Raw genomic sequence first — 22,032 nt, 5'->3', positions numbered from 1 at the left:
ATATGTATAATTAATAATACAAATATTTTAAATTAATATTGTTTTATTTTTGGTTTTATATATTATTAAAAATGGTAAACTTTAAGAAAATTATTACGGATAAAAAGAAAGTGCTTGAATCTCTATGATGATAGCCAATTTTTGCTGAAGGTAAAACTCAATGCAGAGATATTAAATTTATTATTTATCAGTGTCCGGCAAATAAACAAGGAGAAGGTATATAAATCAAATTTTATCGGCAAAGGGAAAGAATATTAATTTTATTTTATGCCAGGGGAATATCACCTTGAGAATTCACTCTTCTACCATAAAATCCAGGCAAATTTGTCAGGATGTTTATGATAAAAGCTGCGTCCGATGAACACGTAAATTATTAAATACTTTAGGGCATGGGCTGTTACACCATTGCATTTAGTGTATTGAATGATCTTCTCAATTATTCCAATGCAGTGAATGTCGGCATTTGAAATAAAGAGAGTTTAAAAGAGTTTACAAATATAAGGGATTAGATTAAAGCAATTGTCTCAATATATATTTCTCACTGAGGGAGAAGGGGGAGGGGGCATATGTTTAATTTTTGAATGGTTAGTGACTAAAATATTTTGTAGATAGCATGTTACCTCTAACTTTTCGAAAGTGATGTAGTTCAGCGCTACCAGTATAAGTATCAAAGTTCCTTGGTGGAAGCTAGGTATTTAGAGATAAGAAACGATTCTAACTTTTAAATTAGGGAGGTACAAACATTTTCGAGGAAGGTTAAGTAAGCAATAGAATAAATGGGTATTACATAGCTTTCATTTAGTGAGTTCGAAAATTAGAACCAGGAGATAAATATACCTTAGTTGTTGAAAATTGAGCATCTGACTTGGTAAGAAGGGTGACCTGTGTCTATTTTAAATAATTTTAATATACATAATAGTGTGAGCATTGGGTAAATACCCGGGAATTTACCCTATAATATTTATTTTCCCTGGAAATATTCCCCATTTAGTTTTATATGTCAATTTCTTTTTATTTTTGAAGTCGTTTATTTATTTTTTTATCATTATTATCTTCAGCCAAATTAATTCACTTTTTCATAATGGAATAATATCTGATTTAACAATATCTCTCATTCTCATTTAATTTATTACTACAATTATTTTCTTCTAACAAGTGCATTAGGAAAATCATATTTATCTAATGTATTAGAAATATTTAGGGAAATAAAATAATTTACAACTTCACTCAAACAATATTGCAAATAACTTTGAAAACAATTCGCTTATATTAATATAAAGAAATTTTTTGCCGATTAGATTATTTGCAACAATACTTATAAATCCACCTTGTCTACCCATGAACTTCAACTGCCCTTATCCTAAGATATTAATTAAGCAATCGTTTAAATCTAAATTTAGACACAGTGATAGAAAATCAACCTAAATATAAGTGTTAAGGTTATTGGAAATACTTGCTATATGGGAAGGTATTACAATTATTTTTTCATTTATTTGGTAGAAAGGGGTTTTTACAAATTAAAGTCTGCATTTTATTCTTAATAAAACAATCAATAAAAATATACATATATCTTCTAGTAAATGTATTTCTGATTCTGGGATTTTTTAAATAATTTTATCTTTTAGGATGCTAGGGAGTGGGCATGATTAGGTAGAGTTTTTCCCCTAAATTTTATTGGAGATCTTTAGATGCCCTTATTGGCCTTTGTCTATATTCGATTTTTTATAAAAATAATTTTAGGTTTTACTTTTGTTTTATGAAATAATTTTTTCTAAAATATTTGAATTATAGTCGTTATTTTGATAAGTTATTAACTTGTAATAACTTGGTTACTCGCCTGTTCACTAGAATAAATTGTTTTTTTTTTAATAATCAAGGGAAGTTGACACCTCTCCTCCCCATATCGAAAATATGATTAGATTAAATAAATTAAATACTTATATACTGACATAATTTGCTTTCATTTCAGTTAAATTTATAAAACACCTCCCAAATTATATTTAAAAAATTTTTTTAAACAGGACGCTTCCCAAAGACGCCATATTTCGGAATAGACACCGGCGTTTAAACTCTTCGATTCCTAATTGTAAAAACATAGTTAGTACTAATATTTATATTTAATAAAACATCGATTGCAATAGTTTTCAATTTCAAAATCAATCCATCTTATTTATGTGTCAAATTGTTCAAAGATTTGACCACTTTTTATGCTACCATCACTAACATATAAAAGCCATAAAACTACATCCAGAAATATCGAGTTTCATATTTAAAAATCTGTTAAAAAGTTGATTTTTTTTAGTCATGAGAGTATTTTTTACATTAGATATTTAATTTCTTTTCCTAATTGCTTTGACTTCTATATTTTTTTATCTTGAATCTTGCTATCAATTTTAGAATTTTAGTATTGAACTAATAACTTTTTAATTTTAATTTTATGCTGTTTACAGGATGGATAGAAGATTAAATCAAATTGTCTTTTTTGTATGCAATGCCTAATAAATATTGAATAAATGGAAACACAATATTTATTCTTCCATATAGCACATACAAATGAAGGCAGGATATAAAATGTATTTTGATCCATAAATCACATGATAGATGATATTGGTGTTATGTAGTTATCCTCACCATATTATATTAAATCATGAATATATGTATATATATCTAATTGACGAATATAAAAATTCATAATGTATAAATAGTATATATTTCTACATTACTACAAAATCAAAATTGAGAAAGCGCTAAGACGTCTTTGTTAGGCCATAACTCAAGAGGATACCCACATAATATACTCCTTTGAGATTTCAATAAAGAGATATCCTCCCTAGATTTTCCATGGTGGCAAAACTCTTTAAGGGCATCATCAATAAAAATGCTGGGACTTCTCGCAAAGAGAGTCAAAATAAGTGAAAGCATCAGCAGCCACGTCAGTCACCCAAATAATTTGTGTGAGTCATTTCTACATTTAATTTGAGATTATCGAGATACCTTCACTCTTTATAATATGCATCTCCTCATTTATCTTAAGTGGACGAACACAATGAGACCATCATTTAATCAATTTTATAAAAACAGCTAAATAAAATGTTAGCCAAAAAATAGCTGAGTCTTGGATTTGGCCAAAAGAAGGTCAATAAGGATAAGTTGATTTCTGACATTCATAATCAAATAAAGGGCAAAATTCTGATTTACCCATCGTCAAATAAAGGATAAATATGTTATTCCCCGTCATTCTTGACTGGTTATCAACTGGTTGCAATATATTTATACATTACTGCACTTTCCCTTCAATAATTGAACGGAAACCTACATTTCCTAGAGGAATCCACGACTTATTTCTCATAATCTTTGTCTATGGTTTCCATTTACCTATACCTTGTGGTGTTACCTTTTTAACACAGTCTTCTCCCCCCAATCAAAATCTTGATCTCTTAAAAGAGCATCAATATTAGGTGCCTTACAATTGTCTCACATAGAATATGAGATGATCCATATCCCTACATCGCACAAAGATCTGGCTCATGGAAGCTCCATTAGTTTTAGCATAGGTCACGTGATTTGAAAGCCCAATGTTCTTATATCATTATATCTAAATTAGCCAGGTTTCTTTATCACTCATTTTGCAAATGTCTATATTACCATAGTTCAAAGATCATAAGCCATAACCCGATCTCCTTGTAATGTCACTTATCATTAATAATCTATGTTTTTACTAAAATTATACTACTAAGTCTAAGCGTAATCAATTTCCCAAAATTAATTTCCATATCCATAATTTGATATAAATCCAAATGATTGTTAAATTATTATCAACAGATTTCCAAATATATACATTTCCCAAAATTATTCAGCCATTAACAATCATGATTTTAATTTTTTTTATATTTCCATATTTAATAATTGTATTTTGAATAAACTCAATTCTTCTGCAATTTTATCCAATATCAGCATGAACATCTTCATTTGTACCAAAAATTTATGATTTTATAATTTCCTTTCTTTTGCATATTTATTTATCAACTAAATGTTCTTTGTCAGCATTTATAATAATTCATTCAATATCAGAACCATTAATATATTTTCTAAATTAAGTTAATTATCAACTATAATTTTATCATATTTTACAAATTCTACATAATTTATTCCAATGACTTAATTCTGATTTACAATTTTACTTTATCCATATTAATTTCATAAAATATCCAATGCATTCATGCTCAAACAAATATCACATATACAGATTAGTTCATACTAACCATGACATTTTCCAATAGTTACCCAAAAATTATTTCATAAAACATCCAATAGATTATTACAGATTATCTGCACCATGACTTCGCCAATATTATAAATAGAATAATAAACATAATATTTATTCATCCATATAACACATAGAAATAAAAGCAGGATATAAAATATATATTGATCCTGATATTATTATAATATATGATATGGATATTGAATTGATGAGTATAATAATTCATAACGTATAAATTGTATATTACAAAATATTCCTATTTACTAAACATTACATATTGGTCTACGTTTAATAATTAGTGTCTTAAAAATTTGGCAAGCCTAATACTTAGAACTGTGTCGTAATATGAGATTCGGATTCATATCAAATTTTTAATAATATAATTCGATTCAAAATATAATACGATATAAAATTAATTATCTATTGAATATACTGAAAAGAAAAAATAAAATTTTTAAAAATTGAATCATAAGTTTAAAAAAATTTGAATTCGGGAAAAGAAATATGAATGTATTTAGACGTAATTGATTTTGCATAAAATTTGAAATCCGATATTTAAGACTCAGCCGAGGGCATGACAATAATTTTAATTAGCTTATAACAGGTTAATGTTAATTAACTGGAAAACTGATTAAATTTATATGTATTAAACAGGCATTACATTACATCGGGCAAAATATTGAAGGTGTTTATAATTTTCATTTTAGAATTATGCCAATCTTAACAATTTTTATTATTTTTTCAATAATGGATTTTCCCTGAACTAACTATCAATTGGGTTGATGTACCTAAAATGTACTAATAATTTTTTAATAAAATTTTTTATTGGAGATCGTTAGGTCCATTTACTGTAGATTTGGCTATATTAGATTTTTATAAAAATAATTTTGGTTTTACACTTTTTTTTAATTACTATTTTTCTAAATATTTTGAATTATAGTCAATATTTTAAAAAGTTATTAACTCTTACAAATTTTTTTTTCAAATTGTTATTTATTATGATATATTGTAGATATAATTGGAAGAAAAGGGGGTTGGGAGTGTGTAGGTGGGATATTAGTTTGGAATGATATTTACGAGAGCATGTAAATTTTTTGGAGGGACCCTCCCTCTGATTACCAGCTTGATTTGACCTCAAACATATGTAACAAATAATATATAATTAAGGAAGCTCTTAATGATATTGCTGGCCAAAATTTGATCTTAAAATTTTTATCCTCTTAAGTTGAAGCACTAATATTTAGCACTAGTCAATGATAAATAAATATCTATAAACTAATAAAGCCTTAAACAATGGCATAAATGATAGAATTAGACTTCCAAATGTTCAATCGATTATAAAGGAGATGATATAAGACATATGATATTAAAAAACAAAATAGAAATAAATATCTAATCATTATTTTTCATTGGCGATACTTGACTAATGGCGAGCAAATGTGTGTTTAGCCATTGGCCACGATTCCTTCACCTTCTACAAGAAATTCTACTATCCACCCCTTCCTTAAATTAATTCTGTAAGCCACTGTTATATCTAGTCAATAAGATTCATAAATAATAAAAAACTATTATTTTTTACTTTTGTCAGTTAAATGCCAGATGATACATCTGACAAGAAATGTTATTCTAATATATATTGGGTACATTATTTTATATTTTCTCACGTTTTTATAAATGACAGAAGAAAAAAAGGGTAAAGTTAAGAAGTTGATTAAATTAGAAAAAGAGATTCAAGGCTATTGGAATGAGAACAAATTATTTGAAATTGATGCTTACTCTAAAAATAAAAAGTAATTAATAAATTTTGAAATAATAATTTTCTTTTAAAATGATTGAAATTAAGTAATATTATCCTTAAATTTTATAATGATTTTAACTTATTATAATATCATTTTACATAGATCGGATGAAAAATATTTTGTAACTTTTCCTTATCCTTATATGAATGGTCCTCTTCATTTAGGCCATGCTTTTACTATGTCTAAATGTGAAGTTTGTTAAATGCCTTTTTATTTATTTATAACATTGGCCTAGTTTTCTGTTGGATACCAAAGATTGAAAGGCAAAAACTGTTTATTTCCATTAAGTTTTCATTGCACTGGAATGCCAATAAAGGTCATATTTTATTTGTAATAAAAATAATATTTATATTATAGGCTTGTGCTGATAAATTGAAACTAGAGGTTAAAAATTTTGGATATCCTCCAAAATTTCCGTCTAAATCTGATAAAGCTAGCATTGAAATAAATAATCTGGAGGTTAAGGAAAATAATAATAATGTTGGTAGGAGTGGAAAGGTAGTTAATTATACTAATTGATTTTTTCTTGCCATTTATATAATGTTGCTAATAATTTGATTTATTTTTTATCCATTAAAAAATCAACCCTTTTAAATTCAACAACTAACAGAGCAAACTAATAGCAAAGGGAGGTGGGGAAACCAAATATCAATGGGAAATCATGAAACAGTTGGGATTTTCAGACAAAGAAATTTTGGAATTCATAGATCCTTACCATTGGATTGATTATTTCACTAAACAAGCTATTATGGATGCCAAGAGCTTAGGATTGAAAGTTAAAATTTATAAATAAGCTCATTTTTTTTCAAATATTATCTCTTACATAACAATATTAACATGCAATTAAGAAAAAGTTTATATTAATAAAGCTTCTCTTTAGACATAAATACTATATTTATTAATAACAAATTATAATCTTATTACACCCACCCTTTAAGATTGATTGGAGACGTTCATTTGTTACAACTGATATAAACCCTTTCTATGATTCTTTTGTTAAATGGCAATTCCGGAAATTGAAACGCACTCACAGGGTGAAATTTGGAAAGAGATACACCATATTTTCTCCAGCAGATAAGCAACCTTGCATGGACCATGATAGGCTTAGTGGGGAGGTTTAATCTTATCACATTGCTAAATTATTGCTATATTTATATATCTCACATCTATAATCTTATGATTAGGATTTTTTTCATTATTATTTATACTGATTAGAAATCTGCAAGACCCAACCCATTTTGACTTGTTAAGAATCTTTGCACAACAAAAAGTTGTGCTACCCCAAAATTTTTCAAAAGTCAGGCATGGTACATCCCAGCTTTTAAAATTTTACTAATAGTCCACTATAGCCCAAATTTTTCTATAAAAATTTCTGGCCATTACATTTTTAAAAGCTATATCTAATTTTTTTCCCAGTATCAATTAAGGCAATTATATATGTAATATATGGCTATCTATTTCTACAACAATCATTTTATAAATCATTGTGTTTGATAAATAATTTGTTTAAAAATTAGTGATCTGCATTGGGCCTATTTTTTTAAGCTTGGCTTTAGCCGTAATTTTTTTTAAAAGCTTTGCCAGCCTGGCTATGATTATTTTTTATTTGTCCCTGCCTAGTCCGAATTAATTTAAATATAGAAATGAATTTTTCTTAATAAAAAATAATTATACCCAAAATAAAAGATATATATCATATAGCACCTAATTTCTACAAATAAATAAAATTAAATATTTTTATTTTACATATAAAAAATGTTGGCGCTTTATTTCTTAGAATAAAATTTAAAGTTGAATCATATTATACCCAAAATAAAAGGACATATATTATCTACAATTACAATTCATGTTGAGGTACTACGCTATGATTGTCATAATTATCTTAGTTAGCGATATCAGATGCTTATCTATTCCTATGTTTTCCAGCAAGGGCCGTATCTTATGCTGTTTAATGGAATCAAAGGCTTGACTTAAATCAATCATTAGGGCAAAGATAGGGGATTTATGCATTCTAGCCTTTTCCAGAATAACTTTAAGTGCCATAGTCAACTCCGTAGTATTTCTACCATTCCTGTATGATGTGATAGCCTTAAAGAGGAACCTGTTAATGATTAATTTAATCCTGACAGATATGATGTATGTGAACATTTTTAGGGCAACTGGTATCAGTGCAATACCTCTGTAATCTTTAAGTCTGTTTGGGGTCTTGTTTTTAGGGAAGTTTAGTATTATTGATGTCATCCATTCGTAGGAAATTTACCCGTATTCCATATCTCCCTAAAGAGGGAAGTGGTAAACTGGCACTTAGGTCTACATCTATCTTCCAGAGTTCTGCAAAGATCCCATCGACTCTAGCAGCTTTATGCATTTTTAGTCGTTTAATGGCACCGATTTTATCCAACTTGTTCAGGTTCTGACTGGGTGATTGGAAAGGGTAGTCACATATAGGTCTGGGCCACCTCGTTCTGTAGAAGTTCATGTAATAATCTATTCATATGTCTAATTGTTCCTTTGGGTCAGTTATAATCTTATTGTTATTTAAGTGTAGTCTTGGTAAAGGATTGGTCTTAAAGGTGGTGAGTAGTTTAAGAGATTAGAAAGCCTTAAATGTTATTATTATCAAAAATGAATTGGATAAATTTAGATAAATTAGCAATAAACAGCCTTTTGTCAGCCCTTATGCGGTGAGTAATGTCCCTCCTGTGATGTTTAGCATATTGGTGATGGGATATATTTATTGTTAGATTCTTAATTATTTGTATAGTTGAAGGGGTGAGCCACTCTCTGCGTTTAATGCGTGGTCTTAAACATGATGTTATACTAACTAATAAATTCAGCTTAATGTCCTTCCAGGTCAGATTTGGGTTAATCATGCCATTTAATGTATTCCTCCACGTTGCTAACTTAGTGACGAACTCTTCTTTCACCTCTAAGTCATTGAGCTATGCTAAGTCTTTTCTGGCTATGAATCTTACACTGGTGAGACAGTTCTGTTTAATGTAATTTGGGAAAATGCTATTGTTGATTCTGAGTTCACAGCCCAGTGGGTAATGGTCCGTAAAAAGTGTAAGGTTTAGTTTACTGATTACTCTGATGTCTCTTACCCACTTGAAGATCTTTGTGAAAATTACAAAGAAATCTATCTGTGAGGTATTGCCAAGGAAGGACTCTTGTAAGTTCATGAGATAAATAGGATGCTCGAAGAACGTATTTTCAATTTTCATGTTGAATAGTTCACAGATTTCTATTAACCTTTTACCGTTGGGGTTCGTACTTTGTACTAATGTGGCATTTCCAAAGCAGGAAGAGTTATTAGGTTTGCCTACCGAAGCATTGAAATCGCCTGCTAAAATGATACCATCCCGACGCGGTAGTTCCTTTAAGATATTCTCCAATTCCATATAAAAGATACTATCATTGTGAGGTGCGTATACGTTAAACAAATGAACTTTTTTGTATCCTAAGTTTAAGGTAAGGCAGCATATTCGACTGGAGACTGGGTTGAAGCTTACGAATTTTATTAATTTATTATGTATCAGAATCGCCACCCCAGCCCATACATGTTCAGCATTCGAGCTGCAATATAAGGTATAATCTAAGAGGTTCCTTACTTCAGTTACTTTAAGTTGGGTTTCTTGTAAAAGGAGGATATCGTAATGTTGATCATTCATGACTTGCCTAAGTATAGTTTATAGAAAAAAAACTTGCTTCTTTAACCTTTGACTTCCAATATAGTCCTAGACTCGCAATACCTGTTAGCTTAGGGATGACTTAATATACCTTGCACTCGAATAAAAATCAGTATAAGAGGATCTTCAACGAAAGTAACAAGAAATACAAGTTATAATACTAGTGCGTAAATTTCTAAATACCTATAACATATATATAAACTACCTGATTCTAATTCCCCCCCCCCCTAGGACCTAAGGATGGATTATCACTCGAAATACATCTTTTAGCACACAAATAAGTAATGGAACCTTATAAACTATGCTATACATCATAATGACATAATTGAAATGAATATATATAGTACTTTTTCTCTTTTTTCCCTTTCTCTCTGTCACAGAATCGGCACAGTAATTATAATAAATTTTAAAAAAAATTTTTCAATAAAGGACCACAGTATTAAAATGATCTCTTTTAATATAAGATCCCTGAATGACAAATTAACTATACTTAGGCAAGTCATGAATGATTAACATTACGATATCCTCCTTTTACAAGAAACCCACATTAAAGTAATTGAAGTAAGGAACCTAGATTATACCTTATATTGCAGCTCGAATGCTGAACAAGTAAGGGCTGGGGTGGCGATTCTGATATAATAATTAATAAAATTCGTAAGCTTCAACCTAATCTCCAGTCGAATATGCTGCCTTACCTTAAACTTAGGATACAAAAAAGTTCATTTGTTTAACGTATACGCACCTCACAATGATAGTATATTTTATATGGAATTGGAGAATATCTTAAAGGAACTACCGCTTCGGGATGGTATCATTTTAGCAGGCGATTTCAATGCTTAGGTAGGCAAACCTAATAACTCGAATATTTTTATTTTACATAAAAAATATTGGCGCTTTTTTTGATATAATATAAAACATAAAATTGATAAATTTAGATATAATTTTTAAAAATGTAGGCCTGAAGCCCATTTGGTTCTTGTCTAGTATGCGCTGGGTGTACCTTTGCAGTACCTAAATACAAAGAAATTGACATATTGTAATATATTTTCAATAGTAAATTAAAATATTAACTTGAAATTCAAAAAAATATATCAAAATTGCAATGCCCAGGTTGTATTATAAATTTGTAATATTGTGTCTGATTTTTTTATATATATCTAATTGACCAGCCCTAAAATATTTTAGATATAACTTGCCTCGCCAGGCATAATTTTTTTAAAAATTTTCCAGACCCGGGCTTTGGATGCAGGAATTGCAGATCTCTTAAACTGATACCTCAATGATTTAAAGTTGTTGTATATTTTATTACACTTTTTGCTTGGTTCATTTTACCAGTATAAGCTGTTAATCTCTTGCTTAAAAAAATGATTTTGGTTTGATGCACCCTAATTCAATGGGAAAATTTTTGTTTGTCCTTGAATGCTCAAGTTAGTATCTACTGGTTTTTACTTTTGTATTTCATATTTAATTGTAAATTTTTTTCATATTTTATTTGTAATCTTAATTGATTCTTTTTTTAAAAAAGGGAATTCTGCCACAGGAATACACGTTGATCAAACTTAGAGTCTTAGAACCCTTCAACAAGCCTTTACAGTTTTATATTAAAATTATTTTTTTTTTAAATCCTGAAAAAGGGGGAAGGTTTAACTCTTGAGGGGTAAGATGGATAAATAAATAATATGGGCAATTGGGTAGGGTATAGCTATCCCTATTTTATGGCTAGATTCATAGCGGGATTCAATTCTGACACGATTTAACAGCAGGTCGATTTTAATCTGTTTTATGAGAATACTTTTTTTAATATTAATTTAATCTTAATAAAGTTTATGATAATAATCCAAGAATTATTGATTTTAATAAAGAAAAATTGATCTCATTAAAATATTTTTGAAATCGCTTAGCTGTAAATGAATCCAGCCTAAAACTGTTAAATCTCACGCAAATTTTTATACTAAGTTCTGATATTTTAGATGCGTATGGAGTTAAACTTAATTTTAAATTATGAACACATATATCAAAAATGGATTTAGAGCTAATCAAATGTTTTTTAAAAAAAACCATGTTCTGAATATAGACTAATATTTTAAAAAATTCAACCCACAAATTATTTTAACAGACAGTTTCTAGACTCCCCTCATCTTAAAAAAATCAGCTGGAGTGGTCGAGTGTATTTACCCGCAGCTACTCTAAGGCCAGAAACTATGTATGGCCAAACCAATGCTTGGATCCACCCTGATATTCTTTATAAAGCCTTTTTGGCTGGGAAAAACTTGGAAAATGACGGGAAAGCTAATGCCTCACAAAATGGCGATGGTAACATGGATATTTATGTGTGTTCTTCAAATGGCGCTAGGAATATGAGTTTTCAAGGCTTTACCGGTCAATTTGGGGAGATCATCGAACTAGGAACCATACCTGGCAAGGTTATTGTTTTTCATGATATTATTTAAAAAGAAGAGTAAAAAAAAATTTCGACTAATCTGAGTAAAAAAATTTAAAAAAAATTATCGACTGATCTGAGTAAAAAATTTTATCCAAAATTTTATTTTATAGAAATAAGTTCGAGTTCGACTCCATTTTTTTCAGTGTTGTCAATAACCTCCGCCATTTTAAAAAATGGCGTAATCAAGATATCAGCCTAACCTAAGCATCAAGATTTGGTCAGCCAGATCTTGAATCGAGGTTTTGACGACACAAATTGGATGTTGAAAAAGTTGCGATATTTTCACGAAGTCGAGAAAATTATAAGCCCCCTGGAGGATGATAAAAAATTTTGTGGTAATCCTTTTATTAGTCATAAAAATATAAAGTATGTCTATATAATTTTTATTTATTAATATGCTAGGATTTGCTAGGATTGAAACTGAAGGCCCCTTATTCAAAATACGACGTAGTCTACTCCCTGCCTATGATGACCATCAACGAAGATAAAGGTTATTATCGATTTTTTTTCTTTATTAATTAAAAATAAAAATTCATAGCTTTGGGTGAATATAATAGTGTTCTATATCCACTTTTTTACAAAACGCATTTTTTTTCGAAATCCTTCAGTACTCTATAGGGGTAGTGCCAATATTAAATATAGGATCTGCACCGATATTTAGCATTTTCAAAAAATATTGGATAATGCAGATTTCTGGGTTATTTTATGATTGTATATATAAATAATCATAATAATAAATTGGGAAAGAACTCAATTTATTTGTTGTAATGTTAAAAAAAAATAGCTATAATTTGTACACAATTTTTTTGGTATATTATCTAAACAAAATAAAGGATTTTAAATAAACGACTCGATGGGCTAAATTTCGAGGTTAGATAATAATATTTTGGCTAAATATCTTATTTAGCCCTTTTTAAAAAAATAGGCTAAATGGAATTTTTTAACAAATATATAAAATATTGATGTTATTATTACATCGATTTAAAGATAAATGGTAAATAAAAATCAATATAAATCTGATCTATACCGAAATCAGTTTTTTAGCAATATATTGAAAATTTTGGATCGGCACAGCCCTAGTATTCTTCCATAGCACCAATAAAAGTGATCCAAAATACACGAATTTTTTTTTAAAAATGCTCTCCTGAAAAATTAACGAATGAACCGATGAATTTTTTCTGGGAATGAAAATGACGATCTAAAATAATTTCTTCTCTTTTTGTTTATATTTTCAAATAATTATTTGTTTTTTTATTCGTGTTAACTGAATTCAGGATTAGAGTACGACTATTATTTTTTCTTTATTAGTATATTACAGAATGTGATTGGTGTATTGGTTTATGAGTATGAGTTTTAAAAAAGTGCTTTATTAAATAGCTATTTTTTTTACATCTAAAAAATTTAGAAAAATGGCAATCAAATTAAGACAGTTGTTTCTTGGGTGCATTAAGATAATACGGGTTAATGTATAAAAATAGGCTAATTAGACCTAATCATCTGGTGCGAATATTTTTTGGGTAAAAACTGTGCTTGGCCGTTTTTTGTCCAAAACTAATAACAGCAATTAACTAGGAGCAGAGTTTGAAAAAAAATCTCCAATCTTATATACTATACATAAATTAGAAAGCATAAATGGGCAAAATTACTCTTTTTTTAAAAAAAACTTAAAAACAAAAAAAATAGGAACGGCCATAGTAACCAGTGTTCCTTCTGATTCTCCCGACGACTATGCCGCCTTGCTTGATCTCAAAAATAAGCCCAATCTTAGATCTAAGTATTCTATTGGGGATGAAATGGTCCTCCCCTTCGAACCGGTATTTTATTTAATATACTATTTATAGCATCACGTGAAAGAACAGTTTTGCCTTGGGGGGCATTCCCCAATGCAAGATAAAAAAATGAAAGGGCTATCAAGAGAACCTCGATTCATTAAATTACTTTTTTTTAAAGATTTATGATCGTTTTTAAATGGGGCATTAAATTAATTATGACAATTTATTTCCTTTTTTCGATGCCTCTTTTTTTTATGGTTGGATCTTGACCGACCTAGCTTAATAATTCTAGTTTGGAGGTAGCCATGAATAGGATTAAAGTTTTTTATTCATATCAAAGACCTGCGGGCTCGGTCCGGTCCTACCCCGTTGGGCCGAGCCTTATATTTTAAGACCGATTATTTTAATTAGCTATCATTAGCTACAAAAATTAAAAATAAATGTATAATATATTTAAAAATAATCCTGGTCGGGTCGAAATTATTTTTTTTAAAAAAATCGGGCTGGGTCGACAAAGTACGGGTCGGGCTTGGCCTTGAAAATGGTACCTCGGCCGGTCTCTGATTTATATATTATTCAAGTGTTTTATATATTATAGGTGAAATAATATAAAGCGCTTTTAAGATAAATTATTATCTTACCCAACCAAATAATTTTGGAAAGATTAATTTTTTTTTGACGAACATGCAAAGAATGATGGGAAGAAAGAAAGTAAGAAAAAAAAACGTAACTCACTTTCAACCTTAAAGAAATGTAGAAAAAAAATCAAGCGAGTGTGATATTTTTAGAATAAAAAATAAATTATTTATATTTTGGTGTTATAAAAACACATTCCTACCTAACAAAGATTCCCATATTAGAGATAGAAGGATTAGGAACCCTCTGCGCCAAGGAGATGTGCCAAAAATTTAAGGTTCAAAGCCAGAACGATAAGGAAAAGCTGAAGCAGGCCAAGGATTTACTTTATCTCAAGGGATTCTACGAAGGGGTTTTTTTTATATTTAAAAAAATACCATTCATTTATCTCACTCTACTCTTAAAATGTATTATATTAGATAATATTGAAAGCTTTTAATCAGTTGAGTTATTGCTTAAGAAGTTTGATAGATTCCTATTTTAGGAATAATCAATTGAGTTTATAAGGGGGAACAATGCATTCGAAAAACTACAACAAATAATTTTCGCAGGTCATGTTAACGGGAGCTTATACCGGGCGCAAGGTATCTGAGATCAAAAAAAACGTGCAAAGCGATTTGATTGCCGAAGGCTTGGCGGATGTCTACATGGAACCGGAAGGTCTCATAGTCTCTCGTTCCGGTGACAGATGCATCGTGGCCTTATGCGATCAATGGTTTACTAAAAAAAATATCTTTAAATATTACACAAATTTATATTAGTTAAACGTAAATAATATATTTTCAAGACGAGTTTTTATAACATAAGATTACTAAAGCTTCTTTTTTTCTCATATTTTTTTTTTACTTTTTAAAAATGTGTATGTTAATTTGTGCCGAATACACTTTAATCATTTGAAAGGAAATACTTTTAAAAGTGATTTCTTCCCGAATCTGGCCTAATAAAGATCGGAAACTGAACTGGGCCAATTTTTTTTTTAATGGATGTAAATGTATAACAATGCGAATATAAATATAAAGCCTAGACTTGCTACCTCTATTATTCGCTCTAACTATCTAACTTTTATTTCTTTCATCAAATAATCTTCCATGCCTCCTTATCAGTGTTGTTAAAAAGCCCGATTCGGCTGATTAAGATTATAGCTAAAATAACATTACGTAAGCCTAAAGATTTTGTACACAACTAGCAGAAATGCTTGGACATCTATTTGCCAAATCTCGATGCTTGCATGATATTATTTTACCTACCCTTCCTAGTTTCTCTTTACTATTTTCTTTTTTAGGCATCCTCTTTTTAAATTTCTTTTCCCTTATTTATCGCCCTTATTAATTTTGCTTTAGAAAAAAATAAATAGTTATATGCCATAAATGAATAAAAATAAATTTTGACATGCTATTATTAAAATATAATAGATTAAATGCTGACACTGACTTTAGATCATTTAAAAAAATCTAATCTTTGGTATGGACTGGATTCTAAATCTTTTTCACTGATCCGATGGTTTTTTTTTATTTTAAGAATAATTCTAATTTTTCCCAGGTATTTGGATTACGGTGAAGAAAAGTGGAAAAGTCAAGTCAGGAATTACGTTGAAAATGGGTTGAGCACGCTGAACAGTTTGGAAATCAAAAAGAATTTTCTGGCTACCTTGGATTGGTTACAGGAACATGCTTGTAGCAGGCTATACGGGCTAGGTATAACATTAATATTTTATAGGCGTCGCCTGCTGTTATCTTTTAGGCACGCTAAAAAAATCTTTTTTGTGTGGTTAGAAAATACGCCAACGTCAGATGAAAAATCGATAAAAGTTTTAAGCAGGATTTTGAACCCGTTTTGGGGTTCTGAAATTCAAAATTACTTTGCGACATTTTACGAACGTGGACTATACCTATAAAAATATAAATCGAATATGTGTGTTATTCGATTTGTATTATTCGTGCTTTACTCGACGAATATTCGATTCGATAAATTTCATAGAATATAAAAAATTAAAAAAAAAATAAATAAAACCCCAAGGAACATGTTTAAATATTTATGAATAATTTTGAATTGAGAATAATATTATTTTGAATATTTGCAAATTATTTTCAAATATTTACAAATTATTTCGATTAATAGTACTAATTTTAAATTATACAGATAATTCGATCAAATAATCTATAAAAAAATTGTTATTCGTAAATAGGTATCGAATCAAATAAATCGAATGTTGAATAATTCATTTTAAGTATAACATGGACCAAACAGAACCTATTTTTGGATAACCCTCAAACCGGGGGTAATATGGGCCAGGGTGGGTTCAGGTGTATTTTGTAAGATCAATCACTAACTTTATACAAAATTCTCGCAATCTTACAATTTAAATTTCTGAACCTGGGTGCAGTAAGAACCTTCATTTTATAGAACTAAAATAAAGCCGAAAGTTATAAATTTAACAAAAGAATATATTTAAAAAAAAATTGTTAGGCAGTAAAATACCTTGGGACGATGGATGGCTTATAGAATCCTTGTCTGATTCGACAATTTACATGGCGTATTATACGATAGCTCATCTTTTGCAGGGCCTGGACAATCTGGAAGGAAAGCTCGAAAATGCATTGCATATAAGGTTGTTTATTTTTCTCATATTATCTCTTAACTCCTTGGGCATTTAGAATCTTCAAAATATAAAATGGCGCTATTATAAGAGGAAACTTAAGTTTTAGAGCTATTTATATTTTATAAATGTTTATTTTTACTTATCCTTTTGCGATTAAAAATGCGTAAAAACTTTACGCGTAAACCTTATAGGTCTCAGACCGTTTTTATGATCTTCGTTTAACATTTCTTTTGTTAATTAATTGAGGAACGTTTTAACCTGATTATTACATCTCTCTTAGATAACTTGAAGTGATCTACATAAGAAGCTCTTTGGGTAAATCAAATCTAATATAAGTCGAACATCATCTATATTCATTAATTCAACTTCATTTTTCATAATAAAATTTCTCGTTTAACCTATATTTTACCACTTTTCTTTTAAAGACCCGCGCAAATGACCGACAAGGTATGGGATTACTTATTCGACCTTAACCCTGATCCACCTACCAATGGCGTCGAAGATAATGGCATTCCCCTCTCGGCTTTGAATCGACTCAAGGCCGAATTCTTGTATTGGTACCCGGTCGATTTGAGGGTAAGTGGCAAAGATTTAGTTCCTAACCATCTGACTTACTACCTGTATAATCATATAGCCATATGGGAAAACGATCCGTATTATATCATGCATAAATATACTCATATATTTTTATTTTTCCAATAATTGGCCTAATATTTTAAATCTTTTTTTAGTAATCATGATTATTTTTGAAAATGAAAATTAACATGAGCTAAAAACCAAGGGTGTTCAATGAGATGGGGTAGTATATGAAGTAGTTGTATGGTAATGGAATATAATAAATCGCATTAATATATAAATAAATTATTTTTGTGACCCCCTCCCCTCCCTTCCAAAAAAAAGATCTAAATGGCCTAAAAGTATTCGAGCGAACGGTCTATTGAACCTCAATTCAGAAAAGGTTAACTTTTCATTATTTTCTATATTATATTCTTTTAGAATTATTCAATAATATATTCTCTAGGTCCCGAATTTCTTAACTGTGGGCAAGATCTGTTTTGTATTTATTTTGTATATTATAAAAAAGAGGACCTTTGAAGGGTTTATTAATTAAAGCCTCCTATTTAATCGCTCAGAAAAAAAATCCCTGAACGCTCAGAATAAATACTTGACCTCGGAAAAAAATACTGAATACTCAGAATTCTTTCTTAATGCTCGGATATAAAACGGAAACGCTCAGATTAAAAAATGATCTGCTCAGAAAATCGTCTTTAAGAAAAATTTCTGCAAAATTCAGTAAAATTTTTTTTAGCTTTAAGGCCGTTTCATGTCGGCCTTGCTGTAAAAAAGAAAAAACGAGATTAAATACTTAAAATAAACCGAAATAGGATGTCATCGATCATACTTTTTAGACTATACTAAAAAGCAATTAAGTATTCAAATTAAGCCGACCTAGGGTTGAATATTTTTTTTTAATTCATAAAAATTCTGAGCGTTTCAATTTCAAGTGTTTATTTTGAGCCAAACAATATAAGCCTTAATTAATTAAATTGTGAACTTTTTTTGCTTATAAATTTAAAAAAAAAATCAGATGTCAAAATCGACGGGAAATTTTATGACATTATCTCAAGCTGTTGGTCATAGAAAAGAGTATCAAGAAGGTTTATATATATATATATATATAGTATTTTTAAGATAATTATTAATTACTGTATTTATTTACAAATATCAATTATTTTTTTTATAAGTTAATTAAAATTTTGGATAATATATGAGTGTTATATATACTATTTTTGAAAGATGGGTATTTATTTATTTTTTGCATTTTATATAATATTAAATGTATATTATATATAATTGAACAAATATGGAGGGATTTTTAGTGCCTCCCCCTTTATTATTCTTATCTGGGTAACAAAGTTTTGTCGGCTTCCTTACGAAAAAACCAGCCCCACGTTCGTTGGGTCATATAGCAAGCATCGTGCTAAATGAATGAATGAATTACTGAATTATTTTAAAAATTGGAATTACTTTTTTTTTAAAAAAAATAATGAACAAAAATAAATTTTCTCAGAAGGCAGCGATTATTTTGGGGCGGACGGGACGCGGCTCGCTTTGGCAGATTCCGGCGATTCTCCCATCGAAGACTCGAACTTTTGCGTGCAAACGGCTACTGTTAATGGCGTCTTGAAGCTTTACGCCTTCTTGCAGTGGGCCCTAGCTTTTAATAGCGAATCATTCGGTATTCATTAATGTTACTATTCTCGCTAATGTGTAAGTTGAATATATCAAGTTGTTACATGTAAAAAAAAACACTGTTGTGTCAAATATAAAAAACGATGAAATAACCAAAACATGATTTTAACAAAATTCTGAAACATAAAATATGAATTTTAAATAAACACAATTTAACAGGATGTGCTCGTTTTGTATTCAAAAAAATTATATTTCCCATAAGGAGTGGGATTCCATTCGACATTTAACAGCTGATCGTTTTTTAAATGAGATCAATTTTAAGAAAGAAAGAAAGAAAATTATTTTATTTTTTAATTCTATTCATTATAATAATCTAAGAATTATTGATTATCATCAAAGGATTTTTAAAAATCGCTCAGCTGTTAAATCGTGTCGAATTGGATCAAACTATGAATCTATCCTTATTCACATTTATTTCCCTGCTCTTCATAAACCTTATTCACATTATAAAGACGACCAACATCAACATAATTTAATCAAAGAACTCCGTTCGGGAATTAGCGTCGATACCATAAGAAGAGGATCTAAATACACGGATTTCTTCCCCGATAAAATTTTTGCAAAGTTTTAAAATTAAAAAAAAAATGTATACTACTTTTTTAACAATCGAATTACGATGAAAGTTAGTTGACGTCTTCCCCTTGTGACAATTAACCAATTTAAGAACGCATAGCTTAGTTTGTTTTCCGCTTAACCCTTTCGCGCCCGACATATTTCCCGTGAACAAAAATTTTTTTTCTTCTAAAACTGAGTTAAATAAGACGCAAATAACACATTTTCAACGTTTTTTATTTTAAAAAGTGTATATATATAGAATTATAAAATGTTACCAATTGTCATCATTGGGATATTCATGTGTAAAAAAAATATACAATTTATTTTGAATGATAAGAAATAAAACAATTGCGATTTTAAACATAAAGACATTTTACATTTTAAACATTCAAATCTGGTATAACCATTTTTGCAATTCTTGCATCTTTGTCTGTTAGCCGCCGAGGGCCAATGCCCTATTTTATCGAATCTAATATCTGGGATTGGATGAAAACTATTCAATTTCTTTCTTTTTTTTCAATCTTCAAATTATGTTTACCTTCTTTTCCATAATTTTCCTTTCCAACCATCATTAATCCTTTAGTTATCCGAGCTTTAAACGGTAAAAGAGATATATATTTATCATCTTTCTGTTTGATGTGGCGTCTATAGAGTAACCACGAATTCACCACACAGGAATCTAATAAATGAAAGAAAATTAGCATGTAAAAGCGCTTCCATTTTATGTCAATTCTGTATAGTTCAATTAACATATCATGGAGATCCACTCCGCCCATACCAGCATTATAATCTTGAATTATAGCCGGAATTTCGACATTAATAAAAGATTTTTAAGATACCGACCATCTTTTCGTTCGTGATGTGCGATTTATACTCATAAATGATGATATCGTGATAACCGATTTGTTATCAAACCATTTGCAAATTATAATATTATAATTAAAATCCACTTTATAATCAAGGGACCCTCTTCCTTTTTTCTTTAAGATTTTATCATCAACCAGATGGAATCCTAATAATCGATTAGATCTATGATCCCCGACATGATAAAGCCATTATCTTTGAGCGCAACTGCTAAATTATATGAAGATAAAAAGTTATCCATGTAAATTTTATGATTTTTATGTGGGGGAACAGTTTCTAATAGTCGTATAACAATATCTCCGCTAATACCCATCAAAGTTTTTTTTATATTTGTGCATTTTCCTATATATATTTCGAAATCATATAGCATTCCAGATGATCCACATAAAGCGTAAATTTTGATTCCCCATTTATGCGGTTTTGAGCTAATATATTGTTTAAATTCACATCGCCCTTTGAAGGGGACTATCATTTCATATTCTTCTCCGTTTTATGGCGATTTCCAGGTTTACCCGGGTAGGCCAGTTTTCCCTCTGATTTTTCTTTTCATCAATTGATAATTTTTCCTCTAATTGAATCTTTCTCATGTTCATTTTTAATGCACTAATAAATGGTCTTAGTTTGAAAAGTTTATCGTAATTAGGCTGGCCCCTAAGGATTATATTATTATTATCATTAATATGAAAGTATTTTCTCAATTCCAAGAATCTGTTTCTTGTCATGCATTGAGAAATTTGAGGAATCACTCTCTCTATAGCCCAATATTGCCTTATTGATGGCAATTTAACAATGCCCGTATAAAGGTGAATTCCGAGAAATTTTTCAATTTCACTACTATTTGTATTTGTTGATTTGCCAGATAATTGAAAAGAATAAATATTCGTTTGCTTTACTAAATTGTTAATAATATCATCGTCTATAAATTTTTTAAAATATTTGTAAGGCGAAATTTCCTTATCAGGTGGAGGCAAAAATTCTTGTTTAAATTCTGTATTATATTTATATAAATCCTTATTTCGCCATAGGGCTTTCCTATTACTTGGGATAATATCATTATCATAATTTTCCAGTTCCAACCCAATATCTGGTAAAATATCATAGGTCATATTTAGATCAACTACTGTGGCATTTTCAAAGTCATCATCCTTCTCAATATCT

At 29.3% G+C, this 22,032-nt stretch overlaps 1 protein-coding gene across 3 annotated transcripts in view; it reads left to right on the top strand.

Moving 5' to 3' along the window:
- Positions 1–5,911: 5,911 nt before the first annotated feature.
- LOC135928903 (leucine--tRNA ligase, cytoplasmic-like) overlaps positions 5,912–22,032 on the top strand; it is a 35,437-nt gene continuing 19,316 nt past the window's right edge. For 2 of the 3 annotated variants that reach the window (XM_065465353.1, XM_065465355.1), the window contains exons 1-19: positions 5,912–6,054; positions 6,166–6,256; positions 6,299–6,379; positions 6,421–6,561; positions 6,674–6,838; positions 7,002–7,178; positions 11,278–11,345; positions 11,869–12,175; positions 12,598–12,685; positions 13,879–14,009; positions 14,815–14,955; positions 15,155–15,318; positions 16,143–16,297; positions 17,070–17,211; positions 17,628–17,855; positions 18,103–18,160; positions 18,791–18,860; positions 19,274–19,441; positions 19,908–20,019. In XM_065465353.1, the coding sequence (XP_065321425.1) occupies positions 5,939–6,054; positions 6,166–6,256; positions 6,299–6,379; positions 6,421–6,561; positions 6,674–6,838; positions 7,002–7,178; positions 11,278–11,345; positions 11,869–12,175; positions 12,598–12,685; positions 13,879–14,009; positions 14,815–14,955; positions 15,155–15,318; positions 16,143–16,297; positions 17,070–17,211; positions 17,628–17,855; positions 18,103–18,160; positions 18,791–18,860; positions 19,274–19,441; positions 19,908–20,019 (2,603 nt within the window). In that variant the 5' untranslated portion in view covers positions 5,912–5,938. The remainder of the gene's footprint in view (positions 6,055–6,165; positions 6,257–6,298; positions 6,380–6,420; positions 6,562–6,673; positions 6,839–7,001; positions 7,179–11,277; positions 11,346–11,868; positions 12,176–12,597; positions 12,686–13,878; positions 14,010–14,814; positions 14,956–15,154; positions 15,319–16,142; positions 16,298–17,069; positions 17,212–17,627; positions 17,856–18,102; positions 18,161–18,790; positions 18,861–19,273; positions 19,442–19,907; positions 20,020–22,032) is intronic. The other variant, XM_065465354.1, reaches the window with a different exon arrangement.

Source organism: Gordionus sp. m RMFG-2023, chromosome 4 (genome assembly GCF_954871325.1).
Source record: "Gordionus sp. m RMFG-2023 chromosome 4, tfGorSpeb1-WG-v2, whole genome shotgun sequence".
In the NCBI taxonomy this organism is placed as follows: Eukaryota; Metazoa; Nematomorpha; class Gordioida; order Chordodea; family Parachordodidae; genus Gordionus; species Gordionus sp. m RMFG-2023.
This window is presented reverse-complemented; position numbering and strand designations above follow the sequence as displayed.